Here is a 24,417-nt window from a genome sequence, read left to right on the forward strand (position 1 = left end):
TCAAGAGTTCGTACAAAGAAAGTTTTGGTGGCCACAAATGAAAGCTCAGATAAGACAATATGGGCCTGATTCTAATGTTGGCGGGCGGCGGGAGCCGCCCGCCAAGCTACCGCCACTGAATGACCGCACCGCGGTCAAAAGACCGCGGCGGCCATTTAGACATTTCCTCTGGGCCGGCGGGCGCTCTCCAAAAGAGCGCCCGCCAGCCCAGAGGAAATGCCCCTGCAACGAGGACGCCGGCTCAGAATTGAGCCGGCGGAGTTGCAGGGGTGCGACGGGTGCAGTTTGCACCCGTCGCGTATTTCAGTGTCTGCTTAGCAGACACTGAAATACTTTGCGGGGCCCTCTTACGGGGGCCCCGCGGCACCCCCTAGCGCCATCCTGTTCCTGGCGGGCGAACCGCCAGGAACAGGATGGCGGTAGGGGGTGTCAGAATCCCCCATGGCGGCGCGGCAAGCTGCGCCGCCATGGGGGATTCAAAGGGCAGCGGTAAACCGGCGGGAGACTGCCGGTTTGCCTCTTCTGACCGCGGCCGAAGCGCCGCGGTCAGAATGCCCTGCGGGGCACCGCCGGCCTGTCGGCGGTGCTCCCGCCGACCCTGGCCCCGGCGGTCTTAGACCGCCGGGGTCAGAATGACCCCCCATGTGTCAACTTGCATACATTTTCAAAGGGGAAAATCCAACAGATCAGCTCCACAAGGGCTTCGAAGACCTTTACCCACAGCTCATCACCCTAGGCATACTGTTACTATGGATCTTATAGTAGATCTTCCCAGAAGTCAGGGTTATAATACAATTATGTTTTTTTGGACCCCTTCACTAAGATGGCACTTTCTATCCCTTTAAAGAATATCCCTCGAGCCACGCAAGTTGCTCAGCTATTTACACAACATATAGTACGAGCTCATGGGATTCCAAAAATTATTGTATCTGACCGGGGATCCCAATTAATTTCCCACTTTTGGAGAGCTTTCACTAAGCGGTAGGAAAATTGAGTCTTTTTTTCTTTTTACCAGCTATCACCCACAAATAGATGGGCAAACAGAGAGTAAATCAAGAGTTACAACAATACTTAAGACTCTATTTGATCAGAAGGAAGAATGGCCAGAGTTGGTATGGGCAGCTGAAATTGCCTATAATAATGCTGTGCACTCAACCACCGGGGTTACCCCCTTTTATCTAAATCGAGGCAGGCTTCCTAATGTAATTTTGGGAAAAGTAGACAACACAGTTCCGGCAGTTGAAGATTTAGTAAAAAAAAAAAAAAAAAAACACATTACAAACTACCTTAGTGAAAGCTAAGAAAAACATAACTCAAGCGAAAATCTCATATAAAATGCAGGCAGATAAAAAAGAAAGAGTCCCATTTTCACAAGAGGTGACAAAGTTTGGTTATCCACAAGACATTTACATCTTAAAGGGAATCTTAAGTTTCAGCCTCGATGAATTGGTCCATTTAAAGTGGATCAAATGATTAATCCAGTGGCAGTTAAACTACAGCTACCGTCACATTTAAAAATACATCCAGTCTTTCATGTTTCATTGTTAAAGAACAGTCCTCCAGGTTTACGATCTAACACTCCTACAATTCCAATTAACTCTGCAGATGAATATGAAGTACATAAGATTTTGGATTCCAAAATAAGGAAGGGCAAGTTGTACTCTTTAATTGACTGGAAAGGATGTGGGCTGGAAGAAAGATCTTGGGAACCTCAGAATAATGTGCACGCTTCAAAACTAGTAAATAACTTTCACAAAGCTATTCCAGACAAACCTAAATTGGAGAACTGTTCTTTGAGGGGGGAGTACTGTCAAGAACCCTCAGAGTAGCAATGTTTTGACTCCTGTGAAGGGTGGAAGAAGAGCAAACTATCTGCAGATCAAGAAGTTTTCACAATGGAAGAGGCGGTGTCCTTAATGGAAGGTATTTTGTCGAGTTGTATTAGAGTCATTGCACAGAGAGAGGCATCTAAGATGGCCACCAGGTTGTCCTGGCACAGGTTGCAGTTCTAGTGTTGCTCACCTAAAATTGAGATAAAAGATGATCGCCACAAACTTCAACTGACTTCTGACTGGATTCTGGAGGAGAAATTAGAGAGCGCTCATCCCGAGGTAAACGTTTTCAGTGAAGACACCGTAGTACAAAGTACTGGAAGAACAATTCAAGTAAGCCACAGATGATCTTTAAATATGTAAAGTCCACAAAGGCTCCAAGGCAATTCGCAGCATCCTAAGAGTTCCTGACTGGGTTCTATGTTTAAGAACTGACAAGAACAATTCAAAAGACTTCACAGAGAATAGTGGTAACTGTGTTAAGGTGTTTAATGCTTCGAAGTAGTCAACAGGATTTTCGAGAGTTTTCGGCTGGGTTTCATGAATCAGACATGACAAGAGCATTTCAAATACATTGTAAATAGTGTTGATAACTATTTAACGACGATAGGGTCCAGAGGTATTCAAAGGCATTTGTGAAAACACATTGTGAAAAGGCTTCAAACAAAAATACTGTTATCTACGAATGAATATATAAAAGACAGTTGATAAGAATACCATTCTCACAAGTTGTGTGACTATATATATATATATATATATATATATATATATATATATATATATATATGGAAAATGTCACTTACCCAGTGTACATCTGTTTGTGGCATGAGACGCTGCAGATTCACATGCTCTGCATTATCCTGCCATCTAGTGTTGGGGTTGGAGTGTTACAAGTTGTTTTTCTTCGAAGAAGTCTTTTAGAGTCACGAGATCGAGGGACTCCTCCCCTTTCGGCTCCATTGCGCATGGGCGTCGACTCCATCTTAGATTGTTTTCCCCGCAGAGGAAGTATGTATGTACATAATGTGTTTTAAAAGTGAAATATATTTACAAATTTACAAGTTTATTTTCACCAACTTATAACGGCTACAGGCTCCCGGGGAGGGCGCATGTGAATCTGCAGCGTCTCATGCCACGAACAGATGTACACTGGGTAAGTGACATTTTCCGTTCTATGGCATGTGTAGCTGCAGATACACATGCTGTGCATAGACTAGTAAGCAGTTATCTCCCCAAAAGTGGTGGTTTAGCCTGTAGGAGTTGAAGTTGTCTGAAATAATGTTCGTAATACTGCCTGTCCTACTGTGGCCTGTTGTGTTGTTAACACATCCACACAGTAATGTTTCGTGAATGTATGAGGCGTAGACCATGTGGCTGCCTTACAGAGTTCTGTCATGGGTATATTTCATAGAAAGGCCATTGTGGCGCCTTTCTTTCTAGTGGAGTGTGCCTTTGGTGTAATAGGCAGGTCTCTCTTAGCTTTTACATAGCAGGTTTGAATACACTTTACTATCCATCTGGCAATGCCTTGTTTGGATATTGGATTTCCTGCATGAGGTTTTTGAAAAGCTACAAAATTGTTTTGTTTTGCGAAATTGTTTGGTTCTATCAATGTAATACATTAGTGCCCTTTTGATGTCTAATGTATGTAATGCTCTTTCAGCTACAGAGTCTGGTTGTGGAAAAAATACTGGGAGTTCCACAGTTTGATTTAAGTGGAACGGTGATATAACTTTTGGTAAAAAAAATTGATTTGCGCGTAGAACCACTTTGTTTGTGTATTTGTATAAAGGGTTCCTGTATGGTAAATGCTTGTATTTCACTTACTCTTCTAAGAGATGTGATAGCTATTAGGAAGGCCTCTTTCCATGTTAAGTATTGCATCCCACAAGAGTGCATGGGTTAAAATGGTGGACCCATGAGTCGTGTTAATACAATATTGAGATTCCATGAAGGAACTGGAGGTGTTCTTGGGGGAATGATTCTTTTTAGACCCTCCATAAATGCTTTTATGACTGGGATTCTAAAGAGTGATTGATGTTGAATGTGTCATTTGCAGATAGGCAGAAATTGCTGTGAGATGTATTTTAATGGATGAAAAAGCTAGCTTAGATTTTTGTAAGTGTAATAAGTAGCTTACAATGTTTTTTGTTGACGCATGCAGTGGTTGAATTTGATTATTATGACCGTAATAAACAAATCTTTTCCATTTATTTGCGTAGCAATGTCTTGTAGTAGGTTTCCAAGCTTGTTTAATGACCCCCATACATTCTTGTGTAAGGTCTAGATGTCCAAATTCTAAGACTTCAGGAGCCAGATTGCTAGATTGAGCGATGCTGGATTCGGGTGTCTGATCTGTTTTTTGTGTTGAGTTAACAGATCTGGTCTGTTTGGTAGCTTGATATGAGGTACTACTGACAGGTCCAACAGTGTTGTGTACCATGGTTGGCGAGCCCAAGTTGGTGCTACTAGTATTAGTTTGAGTTTGTTTTGACTCAATTTGTTTACTAGATCCGGAAGGAGTGGGAGAGGGGGAAAAGCGTCCCTGACCAACTCATCCATAACGCATTGCCCTTGGAGTGAGGGTGTGGGTACCTGGATGCGAAGTTTTGGCATTTTGAGTTTTCTTTTGTTGCGAATAGGTCTATTTGCGGTGTTCCCCAGTTTTGAAAGTAGGTTTGCAGTATCTGGGGATGAAGTTCCCATTCGTGTATCTGTTGGTGATCTCGACTGAGATTGTCGGCCAACTGGTTTTGAATTCCTGGGATGTATTGTGCTATTAGGCGAATGTGATTGTGAGTCGCCCAATGCCAAATCTTCTGTGCTGAGAGACACAGATGTGATGAGTGTGTCCCTCCTTGTTTGTTTAGGTAATACATTGTTGTCATGTCTGTTTTGACAAGAATGTGTTTGTGGGCTATTAGCGGTTGAAATGCTTTCAATGCTAGAAACACTGCTAGTAGTTCTAGTTGATTTATATAAAGTTGTCTTTGTTGAGTGTCCCATTGTCCCTGGATGCTATGTTGGTTGAGGTGTGCTCCCCACCCTACCATGGAAGCATCTGTTGTGATCACGTATTGAGGCACTGGGTCCTGAAAAGGCCGCCCTTGGTTTAAATTTATAGGATTCCACCATTGAAGCGAGGAGTGTGTTTGGCGGTCTATCAACACTAGATCTTGAAGTTGACCCTATGCTTGTGTTCATTGTGTCGCTAGACAGACACTGTTGTAAGGGCCGCATGTGTAACCTTGCGTTTGGTGTGAGTTCTTTGTGTGAGTTTTGGCTGGGGCAGTTTTACTCACGGTTTGTTGCCTCACCGGCTGCTCACTTTCGGCCTTGTCCGAGTCCGAATCAGGAATGGAGAAAGTCTCCTCTTCTTCGACATCGTGGTGTCCTGCCGGCGTCAACGCCATTTGAAGCCTTCGAGCTCTTCGGTCCCGTAACTTCTTCTTCGACCGAAATGCCCGACAGGCCTCGCAGGTATCTTCTTTGTGTTCGGGGGACAAACACAAATTACAGACCAAATGCTGGTCTGAATAAGGATACTTATAGTGGCATTTGGGGCAGAAGCGGAATGGGGTCTGTTCCATGAGCCTTGAATACGCACGCGGTCGGGCCGGGGAGTGGAAGCCACGAAGGGCTACCGAAGCTTTTTTTTTTTATTCAGTGTTGATCTGCTAATACTAACCCGATACCGAACGCAAACAATACCGTTGAATTTTCCGAGATTTAACTAACTTTCCGAACCGAAACACGGAGCGAAGAGGAACACGTTCGAACCCGATGGCGGAAAGAAAACAATCTAAGATGGAGTCGACGCCCATGCGCCATGGAGCCGAAAGGGGAGGAGTCCCTCGATCTCGTGACTCGAAAAGACTTCTTTGAAGAAAAACAACTTGTAACACTCGAGCCCAACACTAGATGGCAGGATAATGCACAGCATGTGTATCTGCAGCTACACATGCCATCGAACATACATACACATATATATATATATAGCAACCACTAGTTAAAAAGGAAATTTAAGGCAAGAATGAACCAATGACATTCCTACAGAGACAATGATACTCAACATGAACAATTGACTATTATTACAATCGGATACAAATAGTCCTTTATGTAATCTATTTATTATTAACGCTACATATGCCAATTGAGCGGGAGAGGCAAATTCCTCAGAAAGTTCAGGGAAAGAGTGTGGAGATATTAGTAGAAGAAAAAACCTAATTAATTGTTGGTAATGTAACAGGAGTTAGAAAAAACAATGTGTCCTTAGCAATTGTGATTGTAAAGGTGCCGTTTCAAGATAAATATAGAAGAGTCTAGCAGACTGAACAAAAGTAGCGGACCTCTGAGTCAGTCTCTCTTTATCAAACTCCTTTTTCCCCTTCCAGGGTGTTCAAAAGGAGGAACTATTTGTTGCGAGTAGCCTGGGTTGGGAATTGAGGATTGATCTTCTGCTCCTGAGGGAATCGAACCAAGGTACCCTGACAGAGTGCAGCCCGTGTTTCGGTGCCTGTGGTGCTCGTTCGAACATGCACTAAAAGTTTCTTTCTCCGCAGTGCTTGCTTTCATTGGACGCTGATCTGTTGATGTTCTCGTTGCGGGCTCATTACCAGACAAGCGCTTTGAGGGTACGTTTGCTACGGAAAGCTGCTTATCAGTTTCCCTTCCTGGAGGATGCAGCTCTAAACTCATTGTTGGGCACACCAAGGAATGCTCCTGCCTTGGCTGTAGCTCAGGCTTTTGAACACAAATGCTCCTTGGTTTTCCTTGACGATGAATTTCCTACTTTACCACCTGCCGAAGTGGAAGAGCTTCTGTCTTCAATTATCCTGGATTCGATTGGCAACTTCCAAAATGACTCTGACTCTTGAAATATGGCCTTTTTTACACCAGTTACCATTTTAAAATGCCATTTTTTTTTACACATGCTCAAGTGTCTTTTTAACTTGTCATTATTGATATTCATATACAGATTCATATATCTCTTAGGTTGAGTTTTAGTAGCTTTAATACATAATTAGGCTTTGAACCACCTTTGAACCTGCAATGGAGGGTGTTGTGTAGCCATTTTAGTTATAGCACCATAGATGTTGTTTTAGCACACTAGGCCTGCCGCTGTGCACTTTAACCTGGACAGATTTTATTCAGCTTTGTTTTATTATTTTAATAAAAGCCACATTTGCGGTCTTGTTTTATTTTCTCTATCTAGCTGTTCTTTGCGTAGGCCAGCACTGTGTTAAAAAACAAGACATTTATTTCACTCTGTGCTTTTCTCAAGGTTGCAGTAAGATAGGTTGCCAGCAAACGTGGTAACGCTTTGTCTCTAGTGTTCATAGAAACACACACATCCTTACATAGGGACATTTTCTCAGAACATCGGCTGTTTTAATTTAAAAACACTTCTGTCCCATACACGTTAGAGGGCGATTCCAACCAGATGACCACAAATGTATGCTGATTGCTGAATGCTTCAAAACAGCTGCTTATGCAGACTACAGGCCTCTTGGTCAGGTATGAGGGATGATATCTTCCTAGAGGAACCTCAAGGGAAGAACTAGAGCTTAACATGCTGTGCTCTAACATAGCCTAGGTAGGAATTATTTTAACAATTTTAGTGACAATATGGTAGCATTATTTTTATGCTTCTCTCTCCTTGTCACAATTTTAATCCTGTCATGCTTTATCGTCCTAGATATTGCAGTACATGCTTTATTATCTAAGAAGCAGTTGCTTCATTAAAACCTTATGGAAACATACACTGCCTCTGATTGTCCTTGTATATGTGAGACTAATGTAAATGAGAGAAACGGATGCGATCTGAGTGACCACGATTTCCCTGAGGAGTCAATTGTGAAGTGCGCTCGGCTGCCCAATCATCCCTGCTCTTGGGTAGAGATGAGGCACTGCTAGTTAGCCGGAGCAAAACCCGGATTGGGCCGACAGGTGTCACCTGTAGTGGGTCAGACTCAGTCCCCCACAGTGCAAGTGATTCTCCTGCCCAAATCCAGTAGTTTCATTAGAAAAATGAGAGCCTACTCGACAGGCCAATGGCCTGTCAACTGTAGGAGCTGAGGAAGGCCTTTTAAATGGTTAAGCAGACTTAGATGGAGGCACAGATGATGATTTTCTAGGTCATTCAGAACTGCTGACATGTCCTCTTTCCCCTTTTGTGGAGAATTTGTGAGGTGATGAAGGGCTGCGGCCTTTGTAAGACCCTGAGGTGGTCTTTTTGCAGGCCTTTCTTGGTTGCTCTGAGGAAGACCTTGAATGAGCTCTAGGTCTCTTAGATGACTTTCTGGAAGATGTGGAAGAATCATCGCTGTCTGAATCAGAGACTGGGCTGTCTCTAGATTTTAGATTCTGCAGCCATATTAATAATCTGCCCTCTCTATCCTTCAGTGTCTTAGAAGAGAAGGTATGACATACCTTGCAGTCCTTGGCAGAGTAGTCTGGGTAAAGACAGTATATGTAGTCCTGATGAGGGTCTTCAGAGCGTAATCTCTTTTTCCCCACAGGTCTTGCAGGATCAGAACAAATACTTATTTTCCTTGTCAGATATCATGTAGGCTTTATCAGCAATCAGTCAGAATACATTTTGAAGAGTATAACCTTGAAGTTATGCCAAAAGATGTGAAGAATACAGCAGAGCCCTGAGACTCCCTAGCACGACGTGAGGTAGAAAATCTGAGGTGCTGGAGCTTCTCTCAGGAAGGTTCTAAAGGGTGGTGTCACCTGATTGGTGGATCCTGAAGTTTGGTCCTTTTTCTTAAAATGATTCTCGTAGAGTGCTAAACTGAGAGGCCTGAGGCCCTTTAGGTTTAAACCTATGTTAATACTACTTAATTAAATATACCGGGGGCTCCCACCTCGACGACGGGGCAGGATTCAAGCACGTGAATCTATGAAAGTTCCAATACTGGAGTAACTATAAATTCAGAAGACACTTAGCTGACCTTCCACTTGGTAGAGAAGCCCACTGGAGCACACACATCTGCTTTGATACAATTTGTGTAAGAAGAATATAAACTTACAGATTCCTTCTTGGGCTCTCGATCCAAGTCAAGCCTCAGAAGAGAGTGGTTCACCTTCAGTGCGAGAGATAAAGCCATCATGCCTCCAGTCTTGATCTCATTCTCTCGAAGGTCAAGCCGCAGCAGTCTTGGTGACTCAGCAATAAATTCAGCCACTGCAACAGCACCTGTAAAACAGAAAGAAAAGTCAAGAAAAACTGATCAGTTACAAGACTGAGAATAGGTAATTAATACACAAAAGTGGTGTGGGTGGTGAAATAATGGCAAGGCTTTTCAACACTTATTTTAAGACTGGTGACCAAAAACAGTGCGTTCTTGAGTAACCTCTGTCTCAGGTTCTTGTTGGTAGCAATGATACATTCACCCACTGTTCACTTAGCATTTATAAATGTTTCAAATTAAACTGATATTCGGTTTTGGCATGATGAAAGCAACAGGTTACTATAATTAATGTTTCAGAGATACAAAAGGATCTCAGTCGCATGAAGTGAATATAAAATTGCAAAAGACCACTGCAAGAGAGTTGAGTACCATGTCACTCCAGTAGCTATCTCTGTTGTCACCTATTTTGCCAATTGTACATCCCAAGTCTGAGAAAACACCAGCACTGAGTTCTCAATTATATACTGATGAACATTTGTGGTAGATCTCTCTGCTAACTACATCCTACACCATCAGGCAATATTTGGTTAAGATATTAAAGTGTATTTCTCTGCAACAAATAAATATTAGCTGTATGGGGGAGGGGGATTAAAATTGGGAGTGCCACTTGCAAGCCAATGTTGGAAAATGCCAGGTAAGCAGTTAAAAAAACTGCTTTATTAATTAAAACGGATCAGTACTTACACCTTCTTTGTATCACACAGTCTTAATTTAACGCTATTACCTTTCTGTATGTTGTGATTCCAGTGCATATAAATTGCTTCACCAGAACAGACTACCAAAGCATGGAGGTGGCAGTACGGTAATCCATGTTTGCTGAATTCAGGGACAATCAACTGATTGTTCACAATTCGCTGGGACACAATATTTGATTGCTGTCTTGCAAATTGAATGTCAGTACATCTTTCTTTACTAGATACCACTGGGAACTGGGCAACATTTTGAATAAGTTGGTGAATTTTGTTAATTCATAAATCTCATTTTACGCAAAATTTCACATTATGTGATTTCACATAATTTTTTATTTAAGCAAGTGCACACCACATTTAAAAATAATCTTGTTGGATACCAGGTGGCGACCATACTGGAAACCATAGGCTTACTCACATACAGCTAACGCAGTCTGTAGTAGACCTGAGAAAGGTCCCTTTGGATCCAGTAGATTTGGACCATTTTCTTAGACTATCTCACAATTGCTATTCCAAGTTAAGCTTTGACCTGCAGTCACTGTAGAATTAGTCATTACCCTCCCTACTCCCCACCAAAAAAAACATTTGTGATGCCTACAACACTGTTTGTTACCTTGGAATGCTCACTGAGTCTGTGATGGTCTCAATGTTGAACAAGCTAAAGCCTCCTAGAGTAAGACTAGAAATGTTAATGGATCACTCTACCACCTGCAACAGCAACTACCACATTGCTGTACTGTAAGGCTTTCAGAAAATGTTCTCTGAAGCACAGCAGAAAAATTGATTAAATCATTCATTCTTTACCAACCACTAGTAGGTAGCGACATTTGACTATCTTGAGTCTTCAATTAGGACAATTAAATTTGGGGTTCTACAGGACCAGCTTCACTTCTTTTTAATCATTACCTCCAATCTTTATAGGCATGCACACATCACTCACATCTTCGTCAATTTCCTGCAAAAGTATGATAATTTGTCAGTTATCTTCAACACCATGAATATGAAGCTCTTCATTGCACCTATTATGCCCAACGGTGCATGTTATTTATGAAGCATCTTAGCTTCAGTCTGCTGATTTAAATATATTTAAATTTAAATAAAAGAAAAAAATATGCTACCCCCTTTCTCTCATAGTATGAATACCGTTAATATTCTAAAATCTCTCTATTTTGATTTCGAAAATGCCAATTTGCTTGAGCCTACCTAAACATTCCTGGATAAGCTACAAACATTCAGCTTAAACATTGAATTCTAAGCCTAATCAAATTTTACCTACCATTAATTTAATTATTCACACTGGCTTCCAGTTCAAGCTATGTTTCCATGTTAAGGCACCCTATATGGCAAATTACAGTTTTTATAGCCGGAGAGCCACTACTTTCCAGCAATCTTGGCTGCTACTGACTAGCCCATTCTCTCCCTTTCTGGGACGATTCCAGGATGATAGTACCTAGATAGAAGCTCCAAATGCGTGGACTATTGATTCTGTGAGGTCAATGCTGCAAATCTGCAGAACTCCGAGAACATTCAGAGTGGGTGCTCATCTTACTGCGAAACTTGCAAAGTCCCTGGAATCAGGCTTTTTTTCTTTCATTTAAAATATAGCTAAATAGCATCTTGGCCACTAACCCCAGAATCCTCTCATGCAGCAATAATAAACTAGTCATTGGTAGCTGTGCCATATTAAAAACACATCTGACCTACAGGATTAAAAAAACAGGGTCAGGCTGACAATCAAGCAACCTCCCCACTGGCAGGAGGCTGTGGACCAGCTGGATTCCCTACATAGCGCCTAATCTCTGTAGCCCTGAAAGAAGCAGCCCTTACCTCGGCAAAGCAACATCATCTCATCACAGGTTGTCTCTCTCAATCCCCTCAACCAAAGTGAATGCAATAAAAAATATTTAAGCAGAATCACTATTTAATTTCACAGGTCATCTACAGAATACACACAAACCTGTACTGTAAATATGTATACATAATGCTGGTAGCACAGTAGTAAAATGATGGCACAGGTTTACACCTGAGCTGTACCAGCGCCACGACCTTCCACTCATACAAGTGCTACTACTGCACAGCAGAGCTTGATGCACATGCCTTTAACAGGTCCACGGCCTCTCAGAAGCCCCGGGACACGGATTACGTACTGACCTGCTGGTGTGCCTCTGCAGAAAAGATCTGACTAACAGTCGCTGAATTCCCATGAAGGAGTGAACAAAGACTGTCAATGGTACATTAAACATTAAGACAGAGAGGACGCTCACATGGAAATGGCACTTCATATGTGAATGACTGTCTGGCTAAGGAGTTTTAGATATTTGAGAAGTGGCGATACGGACAAGGAGATAGTATCTTACATCCCAGGGCTCAGAGGACACTGGAATCACAATGGTGTTTCATGTGCTGAGGCAGAAAGAACAAGAACACTGAAAGAAAGCTTTACAAACTGGGGCCAGAATCATAACTGTCCCTTCCGTGGTGGTTCCCTATGGCAGGAATGTGAAAACTGGCATACCAATGTATGTCTTATATACTTGCAGCTCAAGTGATAATTTAGAGAAAGCGAAATGTGAGAGACTTTTAAATAGTCCCAATTGAAAAGTAAAACTGAATAACAGTGTCATCCAATAATATAATTCTTCATACATCACGCAATATATAGCACAGACAATGCTCCAGTGTGACAACAGGTGGTACCGTCTGGCTCCATTGTGATTTCGCACTGTCTGGGAAGTGATGAAACTGAGCCTCATACAAGTTTCTTAATCTTTCTCCTCCATGCTCTCCAATACAGAGCATTTCAAACCAAATGCATGTGATAGTGTGTCAAAATCTAACTTGTATCTTTACCACAGTGTTTAAGAATCTGCTCCACAGAACAGGGACGCAGAGGGCAGTGAGCAATCTGCAGTTAGACAGAGCATGAACCAGAAAGAACATTACCAATGTAAGTAACTTGTTCTTTTGATGGATACTTTTGACCACAGGTTCCACACTTTTAGAACAGATACGACAGCAGTATCTCTCAAAGGTGAGGTGGTTCTAAGGAGTGGAGTCTGATTAGGAAGCATTGTAGGGCAGTGCACACAAAAATGGCCCTCAATTTGGACAGTGAAGGCAGTAGTGTTTCGAGAGCAGCATCCCCCTAGCCCATGGTGCTGTAGCACACCTGTCACCTGTGATATGAGCTCTCATATATTCAGGAGGTTGCGTTTTGGCCAAACCACAGCAGATTTTGATGCAGAGGACTACCGATCTCAATAGGGTCCCTTTCTGCATCGACTTCACTTTCTTGGTTGCAGAAAATACTACAAAGAGCAGATCACCCCCACAACAGTCTTTTGTAAGGTAAATGTAGACATTACAAGCCCACAAGGCCAACTCAAAAGGAGCCTCTCCTCTTCTTTGGAAGAGTAATACACAGACCAATGTGAAAAGATCACAATTTTGGGTTATGAATGCTGCCAGGCTGCTCAGGCCTAATTAGTCTGTGAAGAAGGTGGTGAGGGACAGTTGCACCGAGAGCATCTGCAGTTGAGTCAAACAGCACGCTGAGATGACGGCAATTGGAAAAACATTGTGTGCGTTGGCTATCGCAGTACACAGCTGTGCATCACCTCTGAAGACGAGCACATAAGAAATGTGAAGACTAAATTATTTATTTTTATTTAATTTTCAAATTACATATTGTGTGAAACAATGGCTGGCACAGAGATCTTAAACGTGCTTGCTCCCCACAATTCCACCCTGCCTCAAAAAAAGGATCAATGAACACATTGTAGGGCACCCACTACCCATCAATAATGTTTTTTTACCTCGGGCATAATCCACTCCTCACGCCCTGTAGATACCAAATATTATTGTGCTATTGGTGTTGTCAAGAGATATGTTGTTAACGGAGCCCATACACGTATATTCTTAGCCTAGAAGCCTGTGGCAGTTCTTCAACATACAGTTCCAATTGTGTCTGGCAGTATACCACGTCCTTCAGCCAGTCAGTCGGTCTTGGTAGCCTTGAGCTTACTGTCCAAATATACGCTGTAGGAAGCTGGCTCTGTATATACTATACAAAATGCAGTACAGTGTGCACAGAGTCCATGGGTTCCCCAGAGGTTTAACAGAGGCTAAAGAAGATAATACTAATGTTAGGCTTATCAGAGGGTAGCTGAAAGCATTTGTTGTACACACACAGTCAAGAAATGAGTCACACACTCAATGACTAACTCCAGGCCAATGGTTTTTATATAGCAAAAACATTGTGTTCCTTTATTGCTAGAACCAGAAGAAATTTGTGCAGGGAAGTACAGTTGTCAATAAGTATCAAGCATATGTATCAAATGTGCTTTTTTTTGTAAATAAAGCAGGTTACAAGAACGCTTACAAGTTTAGTAGCAATTTTCTATTTCAAAAGTTGACACAGTGCAATTTTCCTTAGAAATCCATAGTGTCCTTCTTGTTTTTCCTAATTATCCCACCAAACTTGCTGCCAAAAGTTGGGCTTGGTCCAGGGGCGGGAATTACTGGCTGAGTGCTCTGGGGCACTGTAACAGGTGGCCTGAGCCTTTGAGGCTCACTGCCAAGTGTTACAGTTCATGCAGGGGGGGGGAGGGGGGGGGGGGCCTGGGCGGAAGACGTGTGAAGCACCTCCACCCAGTACAGACTTTGTTTCTGACCCCAGAGAGCACAAAGGCTCTCACATCCCATGGGGGAGTCAGAAACTTGTCTGTTGGTGGCAGGCTGACACAGACTGGTCAGCCTTACACTAAAGGGTTGTCTGAAATACAGGGGGCATCTCTAAGGTGCCTTCTGTGAACATCGTAAAATAAATTCAACACTGGCATCAGTGAGGATTTATTGTGCTGAGAAGTTTGGTAACAAACTTCCCAGCCTTCAGTGAAGCCATCGTGGAGCTGTGGAGTTAATAATGGCAAACTCCCAGCCTGTGTACTTAATATGGCCACACTGCACTTACAATGTCTAAGAATGGACTTAGACAATGTAGGGGCATATTGCTCAAGCAACCTTGCCCCCCCCCCTTCTTGGTTTTGGGCTGTGTGCTCCAGGAGGTAGAGGTCATTGGGACTACAGGGGGGCGGGACAGCCTCACTATATTTGATTTTTAATGTGTGCCCAGGGAGTTGTCAGTCCCCGGGCCTGCAGAGGAGCTAAGCAGCCCTTGCATTTCATTAACAATAGTGCTCTGAGGAGGTGGTGGTGGTCCTTGTGGCTGCGGGAGAGCCGGGTGGCCCCCCACATTCAAAATTTGAATGCCCCCGGTCCTGGCTCACCTGGGGGTTGCAGTTAAAAAAGCACAGGAACCCACACTTGTTTTTTAAATCTGCAGATTCATGGATCTGCTGTGGCTCCTGCTGAAAACAAAAAAACTTTTTTGTTTTTGTTTTTGCTCTGGGGATGTCCCTCTGGGACCCCCGAACCAGAGCTAAGGGGTCAGGGTGTCCCTACCCTGACCCCTTTTCTTTTTTTTCTGGGACTCTGCTGAACCCGAGCCCCAACTTGGCTACCAACACTTCCCGGCTGAAGCCAATCAGATCTCAGCAGGAGATCTGGAAGGGTCGCAGGGCCTTCACAGATATATATATATTATAAAACTACTGAATGAATTTACACCAAATAACAAAAAGATCGCTTTCTAGACCAAGAGCTACCTTTCTGCCAAATTTGGTGTAATTCCATCCAGTGTTCCGGACACTATTCCTGTTCAAAATCCCAACTGAAAAATGCGAGGGAAAAAGTGCTGTCGGACCCTGCTTTTTCACAGCTCCCACAGCTTGCCAGAGGAGAGCTGTCCTTGTTGGAGCGATCGGCCTCTGCCACAACTTCCCCCCAAAAAGAACTGGATCTGCTGTTGCACAGATTGGCGGAGAGCAGCCTCTAGGAATAACCCCTAAACTTCCTCAATTGTTGGTGGAACTACTTAGCGGGAAAGAAGAGTCCCAAGGACCATGCTATTCCTAGACTGTCCTCGAATCGTCAAAATGCACAATCAGCTCTCTCGCCAAACAATCTAGAGCCATCAAAGGGATGTCCATACAAAACGCTTGAACATCTTGTGAACACCCAGTTGATCGGATCCAGGCATGCCTTCTAAGCCCTACTTGTGCCAATTTGCACTGCTAAAACTGTCTGAGGTGTCAGAGCCAGCACACAAGACATACTCCGTGCATCCTGGCCATCATGTATTGTTTGAGTCATAAGAGAGGCCCTGAGATCTCCTGAGCATCTGGCAAGATCTTGCTGGCCATGTGCCGTAAAGTATGGGCATGCTTGAAAAAGAGATACATTGTGTTCATTCAAGAATCTCAAAGCTAAACTAGCTGAAAAGACCACTCTCATTCCAAAGGCATGAATAAGTTTCAACTTTCTATGTGGAGGATTGGTTATAATGCATTAGGAGTGGCTTTACTCATCAATTCCTACACTACCAGGCTTTCAGGTGTAATATGTCTCAGGAGAAAATCTGGATCACCAGGGGCTCCTAAATGTTGCCTGGCCACAGGTCGCCTGACCAGAGGACCCAGCAAACATTTGGACAAAGGCCACAAGCATGCCTTAATTGCCTCATTGATAGGTAATATTGGCTAAGAAGAGCCTGCTGGTGGACGTTCACTACAGCCCCTAGCAGCCCTCTGGGACTCAAAAGACTTGCCAGAAGGAGCTCAAAGTTTCTGAACGAGCTGCAGCACAGTATCCATTTGCTGTCAGGTCAACAATTAGGGGTACCCTGGAACCAGTAGCAGGACCAGGTCTGAGTAAGACGACAAATAATTTGGTATGATCTTTCAATTGTCACCCTTGCGCTATCTCGCATGGTTTCTAGTGGCAGAATGGTATTGAGTCCTGCTTGGCTTTCCTGTACTTACAGCACATCTTCAACTTCTCCTATAACATCTAGCTGGAACAGGACTTCATGTTGGACTGGTTCCTTAAATGAGATGTGTGTTTCAACTACAGCCTTGTCTTAAGTTCAGCAATGTAGAATTGTACTTATCGCTCTTGGATTGCCTTCGGGTATGAGGGCACATTAATCACACAACTCTGAATCATGACCAAAGCCCAACCAGGAAACATACATGCAGTGAGGGATCATAACTGGCTTCCTGCTGCCATGGCATTACTTGAATCCTGTTTTCAGAGAAACAATGTCCTTGGCACACTGTCGGAGTTAAATTTGAAGCAATCGGAAAAACTACAAAGCAGTTGAGTGCTGGATTCACATTGAAGGGCATAGAAAGGAACTGACGTCAGCATGCAGGAATAGCACTTTTCGGCAGGCATTTATCTGTCACTTCTGGAGCAGTACAGAGTAACTGCGGACCGCCATAGTGCCACCTATCAGTAAACAGTGCTGTTAATAATTGTAAAACAAAACAGGGAAGGGGCTCCAGATCAAGCATGAACCTTGTGAGGAAAGAGAATACATCTTAAGTCCAATGGCCAATTTCTTGGTCAACAACCACTGCCATTCCAGTAAGCCGCACTGGAATTGACAATGTCTTGACCCTATCCAAATCACTTTCAGTGTCATGATGAGGACAAAAACTTTAGCCCACTCACCAAGGTAACATTGTAACCTAAGTTTTAAAAAACTGTACCAGTCAGTAATAGCTTAAAAATACTAAGTCACTTAGTTGTATGAGCATCAGGAAAGATTGGTAAGCAGCTTTCTTTGGAAAGAGGCGTTAAGAAATCTAATCAATGAGTTAATTTAAGAAGCCACCGAAGGATGTGCCCTAGGACAGGTTAGATAGTCCAGGGTGAGTCTGAGACAAGGTACTAATCACTGGTGCAGCTGGCATATCATATAGATGCCAACAAGCTGGCTGACTGCTGCAATGTTTCTTGGGCCCTAACAAACTGACACTGACTGATTCCGTTTTTCTTAATAGTCCAGCAAGCAGAGTACTGCAGTGTTTTGGCCTGGACTCACCCAGCTCACAGGTTCTCTCAAATGTATATCCAAATATGCTGAGTACTGACAGCTGCTGCCACAACTAAAATAATACAGCGGAGACTCACTCTTGTTGCATTTAGCGCTCTACGGTCCCATTTGGTTACATTTACATATACGTGCATAAAAATAGATATTAGCAAGGTAAACACACTGCACAATAGCTACATGTATAATGGTGTGGCAATTTGTATGTTGCTTCTTTACATACTTAGATTACCATGGCTGCTTGTAACAAATTATAGATTACCCTATTGTCTGAGGCTTGAGACTATGTTGAGTAACCACAGGATAATAAGTAACTTGGAACAGGGCTAGTACCAAAGAACAAGTTACTTATTATCAACTACACACTTTGTGGTGGATACTCTACCTGCAGATTCCTCACTTTTGGGTACCCCAGGCACCGGATCAGAAAAATAAACTTTGCAAGGATACAATATCATCAAAGCCTTATAATGTCATCCATGTCCCCAGATGTCAGTTCCTCATCAATTTTGTCCCAGCTCTTAGAGGGATAATCAAGGACAGTTAAATTACAGCCCGTAGTTTCTACAATGCACCAATTTAGACTGGAACCTTATTAATATGAGAATTATGGCCATGCATCAGAATGGGGAAGTAGCCGTGATTAGGGAGGAGTTTGCAGAAAGAGTATCCACAAGAATAATGGTTACGAAAGGTAAGTAACTTGTTCTTCTGAAGGATTCTTGTACCTGCAAATTCAGTCGTCTTTGAAAAGATATCACAGCAATATTCTTCGTAAGGGTTGGGTCTGACGAAATGATCACACCAGAAAGTCCTGGAGTACAAAGCGAGAGCAATGCAAACCCTTTGGCCTTCTGAGCCTAAGCAGTAATACTTAACTCACATTAAAATCTATGCACAAGTCACTACGCAACATATATCCTGGATAGGCACACACCTGGACAAAGCTAATGAAATTGCCGTTGCCCTGGCAGAATAGGCTGTGGTGCCTTCTAATGGCTGTTTTTTAAAAGTCAATATCATATATTAATGCACAGCACAATTCCACTGACCTAAGACCTCTTTTGGACAGTCTTGTCCTTCATGGCACCTACACAATTAGCTGATCATAAGATCGTAATTCCTTAGTACTGTTGAGATGTTGTGGACTACTCTAGCAGGGCTCAACCTATGCAGCCTTTCCTCCTCCACTTTTGGAAGAAAAGAGATCTTAATTCTCAAAATCAGCTTGCCTGGAAAAAAAGATGTAAACAGAGGTCGAATAGCCATAAATAACACAATTTTCATTCTAAAAAATTGTAAAGGGCTGGTATGAATATGCTCAAATAGAGCCTCATAAGAAATGTAAAACCAAATTAACATCCCACTGAAGCACAATGAATTGGGGAAAAGGAAACAAGTTAAACAGTTACAACAATCAGGAACTTAAACGGAGACTACTTATCCGGTAAACAAATGAAGAATACTAGAGCAAAAATATAAACCATAACTGTGCCTACCGCACAACCATGCTCGGCTAAAAAACAAAATGGAAAACTCAGAACAACAGAGACATGCACCTCCACATGCATCAGGAAACACCACAATTCCACGGTTTTAAATAAATCTACTTTGTGGAGGGAAACCATGCCGGCAGAATTACATCCATCATCTCTGGTGGTAGATGAGCAAGCATAGATGCCCCAGTTCAACCTTCAGACATAAAGGTGTAGGCCCTGAAGGTTAGGTGCAGTAATTGCAAATCAGACTGAGAGGGGCGATCTGTCCTGATTGGAAGTAGTGGGAGACAAAGAGAAAGCTATAGTAAGGTCTGCGTACCACGCACTCCATGGACAGTCGAGGGTGATCAGAATCAACTGTGCTGAATCTTGGCATAGTTTGAGGAATAAGAGTTGCATGTGAACCAGCTAGATGTGGGCGATTCGCCTGGCCCTGAAAGCCTTTTTCCCCTCCCTTGATAGTCTGTCAAGATCCTTACAGGCTGATTAATAGATTGTGGTAAGTGAACAAATAAGGAGGGGTATGATCTCTGCTTCTTTGCCGGGAAGCAATGAGACTGCGGCCTTGGGCACATGGGATCTGGTTAGTTGTCAGCCATCTGGCAGGTTCTCTGAATATGAGGAACGCCAGCCTAAGTTGGCATCATCTTGCTGACCAAGAATGACACCTGCATTTGGATGTTGATCTGCGGCTAGATATTGTCTCTACCAGATAAGGAATTACCAAAGATAAGTAACTTGTTTATCTGATAGAGAACTCTAGCCGCAGATTCCTTACCTCTGAATAGATACCCAAGCAATAATGTCCCCAGTGGTGGGCTGCGGACAAGTTATCTAAGCTAGGAAGTCTTGCAGGACTGAACTGGCAAAATGCCCATCCCTTCAGACCTGACTGTCCAGGCAGTAGTGTTTAGTGAACATGTGCACTGATGCCAACGTTACAATCTAGCAGATGTCCAGGACTGGGACTCCAATTGTTAACACAGTGGTCGCAGGTTTAGCTCTAGAATGAGTCCTTAAGCCCTCATTAGGCTGCTTCTTGGCCAATGCATAGCATATTTTTATGCAGAGAACCACCCAGTGCAAAATGGTTAATTTCTGCACTGCCAATCTCTTCTTCGCTCCCACAAAGCCCACGAAGAACTGGCTGCCCACCGGAACTCTTGTGTGCAGTCAAGGTAAAAAGAAAACACTCATTTTGGGTCCAGACGGTGGGGTTGCTCTTCTTCTTTAGAGGGATGTGGAGGAACACAGAATGTGGGTAAGGTGACAGACTGGCCCATATGAAATGGTGTCACCACTTTCGGGAGGAAGAGGCACTAGTGCGAAGCACCAGACTGACTGAAAACAGTTAAGTAGGGAGGCTTGGATGATAAAGCCTGCAGCTCACTCAACCTCCGGACAGATGTTACTCCCAAAATATTTTTTTTTTTTTTTTTTTTAGTGCGAGAAGCCGGTGGGGGGGGGTGGGGGGTGGGGGTGGGGGGGTTGCGGGGAACAACTGTGTAGAGGCTCGAAAGGAGCACACATCAGAAAAGTAGGACCCAAATTAAGGTCCCACTGAGGCATAATAAAGGTGAAGGGGAAACATATGAACAAGACCTTTAAGGAATCTATTTACAATAGGGGACTTACATAAAGAGGATTGGTCAGGGGGCGTGGCCGGACGCCATGACGGTAGCAGCCTCTCCGTGAGGCTCCCGTCTTTGTTTCCCTGTCTTAGGGAATCCTGCAGTTCAGCGGTCCCGCAACCCAGCCAGCAGTGGGGCTTAGGGTGCAAGGAGACTGGCGGTCGGGCTGCCGGCGGCTGTACAGCCCGCGGCCAGGGTTTAAAGCAGCAAAATGGAGCGGCTCGGAGCCGCTAAAAATCCAAGATGGCGACCGCCATAATAATATTGGTGTAGACGCCGCCTTAAAGCTCACGAAGGAGCTTTTCCTCTGCAGCACCGAGGTGAGGGGTCCTGGGGGCATCCCGAACGCACTGAAAAATCCAACCTGGTGGAGTTCCTTGAACTCTGGCTGAGGGAGGATGTGGCCGAGGATGGACTGTCTCCCTTCTTTGCAACTGAAAGAGCGCACAGGGTCCCAGCTCGCCCAAGACCAATAATAGCCAAACTACTCCACTACTGGGACAGAGACTATCTGCTCAGCCAAAGCAGGAAAAGAGGAGACAGTACACTGGACAAGCATGTGATCCGTATCTTCCCAGACTTCTCCAAAGAAGTACAGAAGCAAAGAGCCTCCTTCAGGGACGCCAAACAGAAACTCTGCAAAATGGGAATCCAATATGGAATAATGTTCCCTGCCAAATTGAGAGTAGTGACTAAAAATGGCATACTATTCTTCAGTACGGCAGAAGAGGACTGGCAATGGATCGATATGCAGGCACCGGAGGGTGCACACAAATCAGGGGGCTCCCGCCTAGAACGAAATAGAAAAAGCAGACACAGTAAAGCCGGCAGAATGGGTAGTCCGTCTCCTATTGAAACGCTGAAAGAGAGACAAAAAGTGATGGAGGCTGCTGCTTCCTTGAGGGGCTCCGACCCCGGCTCCTATAAGCAGACTCAAGAAGAATTAGAACAATCAGAATCGGAACAGGAATCAGAACTTTCACACTCATCAGACAAGACTGGCCCAGACGTGATGCCGGGCACCTCAGACTGTATCATCTGAAAGACTCTCCCCCGGACTCACCCACAGGAAAAACCGAGTTCCAGGATAGAAAACTGGCGTGACTACCACGACCGTAGCGGCCCGCATCGAGATCGCTATATAGCCATGCAACAGGAGAACTGCTGAACTTGCAGGAGGACAGGGACTATCAATCATTAAATTTATAAAGCGCGCTACGTACCCGCTAGGGTTTCAAGGCGCTGGGGGGGGGGGGGAGGGGGGGGGGGGGGGAGGGGGCAGCTGCTATCGGTCGAAGAGCCATGTCTTCAGGAGTCTCCTGAAGGTGAGGAGGTCCTGGGTCTGGCACAGGGAGGTCGGGAGTGAGTTCCAGGTCTTGGCGGCGAGGTAGGAGAAGGATCTGCCGCCAGAGGTCTTGCGTTGAATTCGGAGAACGATGGCGAGGGAGAGGTTCGCAGAGCGGAGTTGGCGGGAGGGGACGTAGAAGTTGAGTCTGTTGTTCAGGTAGGCGGGTCCGGCGTCGTGTAGTGCTTTGTGCGCGTGGGTGAGAAGTTTAAAGGTGATCCTCTTGTCCACGGGGAGCCAGTGGAGGTCCTTCAGGTGGTGGGAGATGTGGCATCGGCGGGGTATGTCGAGGATCAGGCGGGTGGATGCGTTGGGAGTCGTTGGATGTCTTTTGCTGGGATGCCTGTGTAAAGTGCGTTGCCGTAGTCAAGTCTGCTACTGTCGAGGGCCTGGGTCACCGTTTTTCTGGTTTCCGTCGGGATCCACTTGTAGATTCTACGGAGCATGCAGAGGGTGTTGAAGCAGGAGGAGGAGACTGCGTTGACCTGTTTGGACATGGTGAGGGCGGAGTCGAGGATGAAGCCGAGGTTGCGTGGATGGTTGGCTGGAGTAGGTGGGGGTCCCAGTGCGGTGGGCCACTAGGAGTCGTCCCAGGCCGAGGGGGAGCATCCGAGGATGAGGACTTCCGTCTTATCGGAGTTTAATTTCAGGCGGCTGTTTCTCATCCATTCAAATCTCCGTGTACTACTCTCCCCTGAGGCGGGGAGATGGTGTTACAGTATACTTCTTGTTCGATCTAAGAGCACCCCCTACTTTAATAGACTGGTGTAATTCCTTTTCTAGTTTGGATGAGAGACGTTCCTACTTTTGTCCTGGGGATGGGGAGTTGGGTTTTTACCTGTTGGGTTTCATTTACGGGGATAGGTGAGCCACTAAAAGAATTCACAGGGAAAATGGAGCTGACATGTGAGACTACTAAAATGGGTGGAGAGTGTGTTGGCACAGACAAAGTGGTATCTAACCAAGAGGGGGGAAGGAAATTCCGAAATGGTAATAGTAAGCTCCTAGAAGTACCTCACGTGGAACATAAGGGGCATGCACTCGATGGTTAAGAGATACAAGATTTTTTCTTACTTACAGCAAAGGGGAATTCAGATAGCAACGCTTCAAGAAACACACTTAACACAAGCAGAAGGAAAAGCGCTCCAAAAGCGATGGAGATGCCAGGCGTATTACACCTCATATTCTGCTTACACGAGGGGTACCCTAATTTGGATTCGGGCCAGGGTCCCCTTCCAGATGCTGGATAACCTCATAGACCCAGAGGGCCGATTTGTGGCGGTTTGGGGCAGGTTGGAGGGCAGACAGCTGGCGTTGATTAATGTGTATGCACCCAACACGGACCAGGGAGAGTTTTTCACATGCATATCTGGTCTATTAGCCCCGCATTTGCAATCCTCAGTGGTGTTGGGGGGCGACTTCAACTGTGTGGGGGACCCCGCTATGGACAGATCACACCCGCCACTGAATGATTCTCCTCTAGTGAGGGTGACTCAGCAGTTCTCGACATGGCAAAAGAACTGGGGGCTGATTGATGCCTGGCGTAGATTACACCCAGACGAAAGAGACTACTCTTTCTTTTCCCACTTACATGAGTTGCATGTTAGATTGGATGCGTTCTTCTGCACGCCAGATGTCTACCCGCATGTACACAATGCAGAATATTTAACCTGCATGCTTTCTGATCACAACCCCCTTTTGTTGTCATTAAGGCGGGGGACACCCCCTGCATCCCCACTTGGAGGCTCAAACAGGAAATTCTGGAGGACTCGCTCTTCCGTGGAGAGTTGCAGCAACATATCACTCAGTTTTTTGAGGATATCGAAGCATCCGCTATTAACCCCCTGAGTGAATGGGATGCCTTTAAGGCCGTGGTAAGGGGGGTGTATAGCAGGGGCGGTGGGGGTGCGTAGGACTCTCCTCAGGGACACGGAACGGGCTGAGGACAAGTTGCGAGAGGCTGAGAGAAGTAGAACTGGGAAACCACACCTACAGAACTCTATACTCTATACTAGAGCTTAGAGCAGAAGTGGCAGATTGTACAGAACGCCTCCGGTGCTTTGATTATAGAAATTACCTCACTCGAGTACATGGGGAGAGAGAGACAAAGCGGGCTGAATGCTTGCATGGGTTGTATCTCAATCCCACAGGTCCCCAGTCATATTGGACTTAGCCACTGAGCAAGGGGTTCACATATACGGGCATGAACAAATCAACTCACACTTCACAACCTACTATGAATACCTATATAAGAGTAGACTCAAT

General features: G+C 44.5%; 1 protein-coding gene across 1 annotated transcript in view; it reads right to left on the minus strand.

Annotated features, from left to right (window-relative positions):
• The window catches only part of PPP1R37 (protein phosphatase 1 regulatory subunit 37), a 726,853-nt gene that overhangs the window by 176,639 nt on the left and 525,797 nt on the right, over positions 1 to 24,417 (minus strand). Inside the window, exon 10 of the mRNA XM_069207728.1 lies at positions 8,870 to 9,036. Within this exon, the coding sequence (XP_069063829.1) occupies positions 8,870 to 9,036 (167 nt within the window). The remainder of the gene's footprint in view (positions 1 to 8,869; positions 9,037 to 24,417) is intronic.

This window comes from Pleurodeles waltl, chromosome 9, assembly GCF_031143425.1.
Source record: "Pleurodeles waltl isolate 20211129_DDA chromosome 9, aPleWal1.hap1.20221129, whole genome shotgun sequence".
Lineage (NCBI taxonomy): Eukaryota > Metazoa > Chordata > Amphibia > Caudata > Salamandridae > Pleurodeles > Pleurodeles waltl.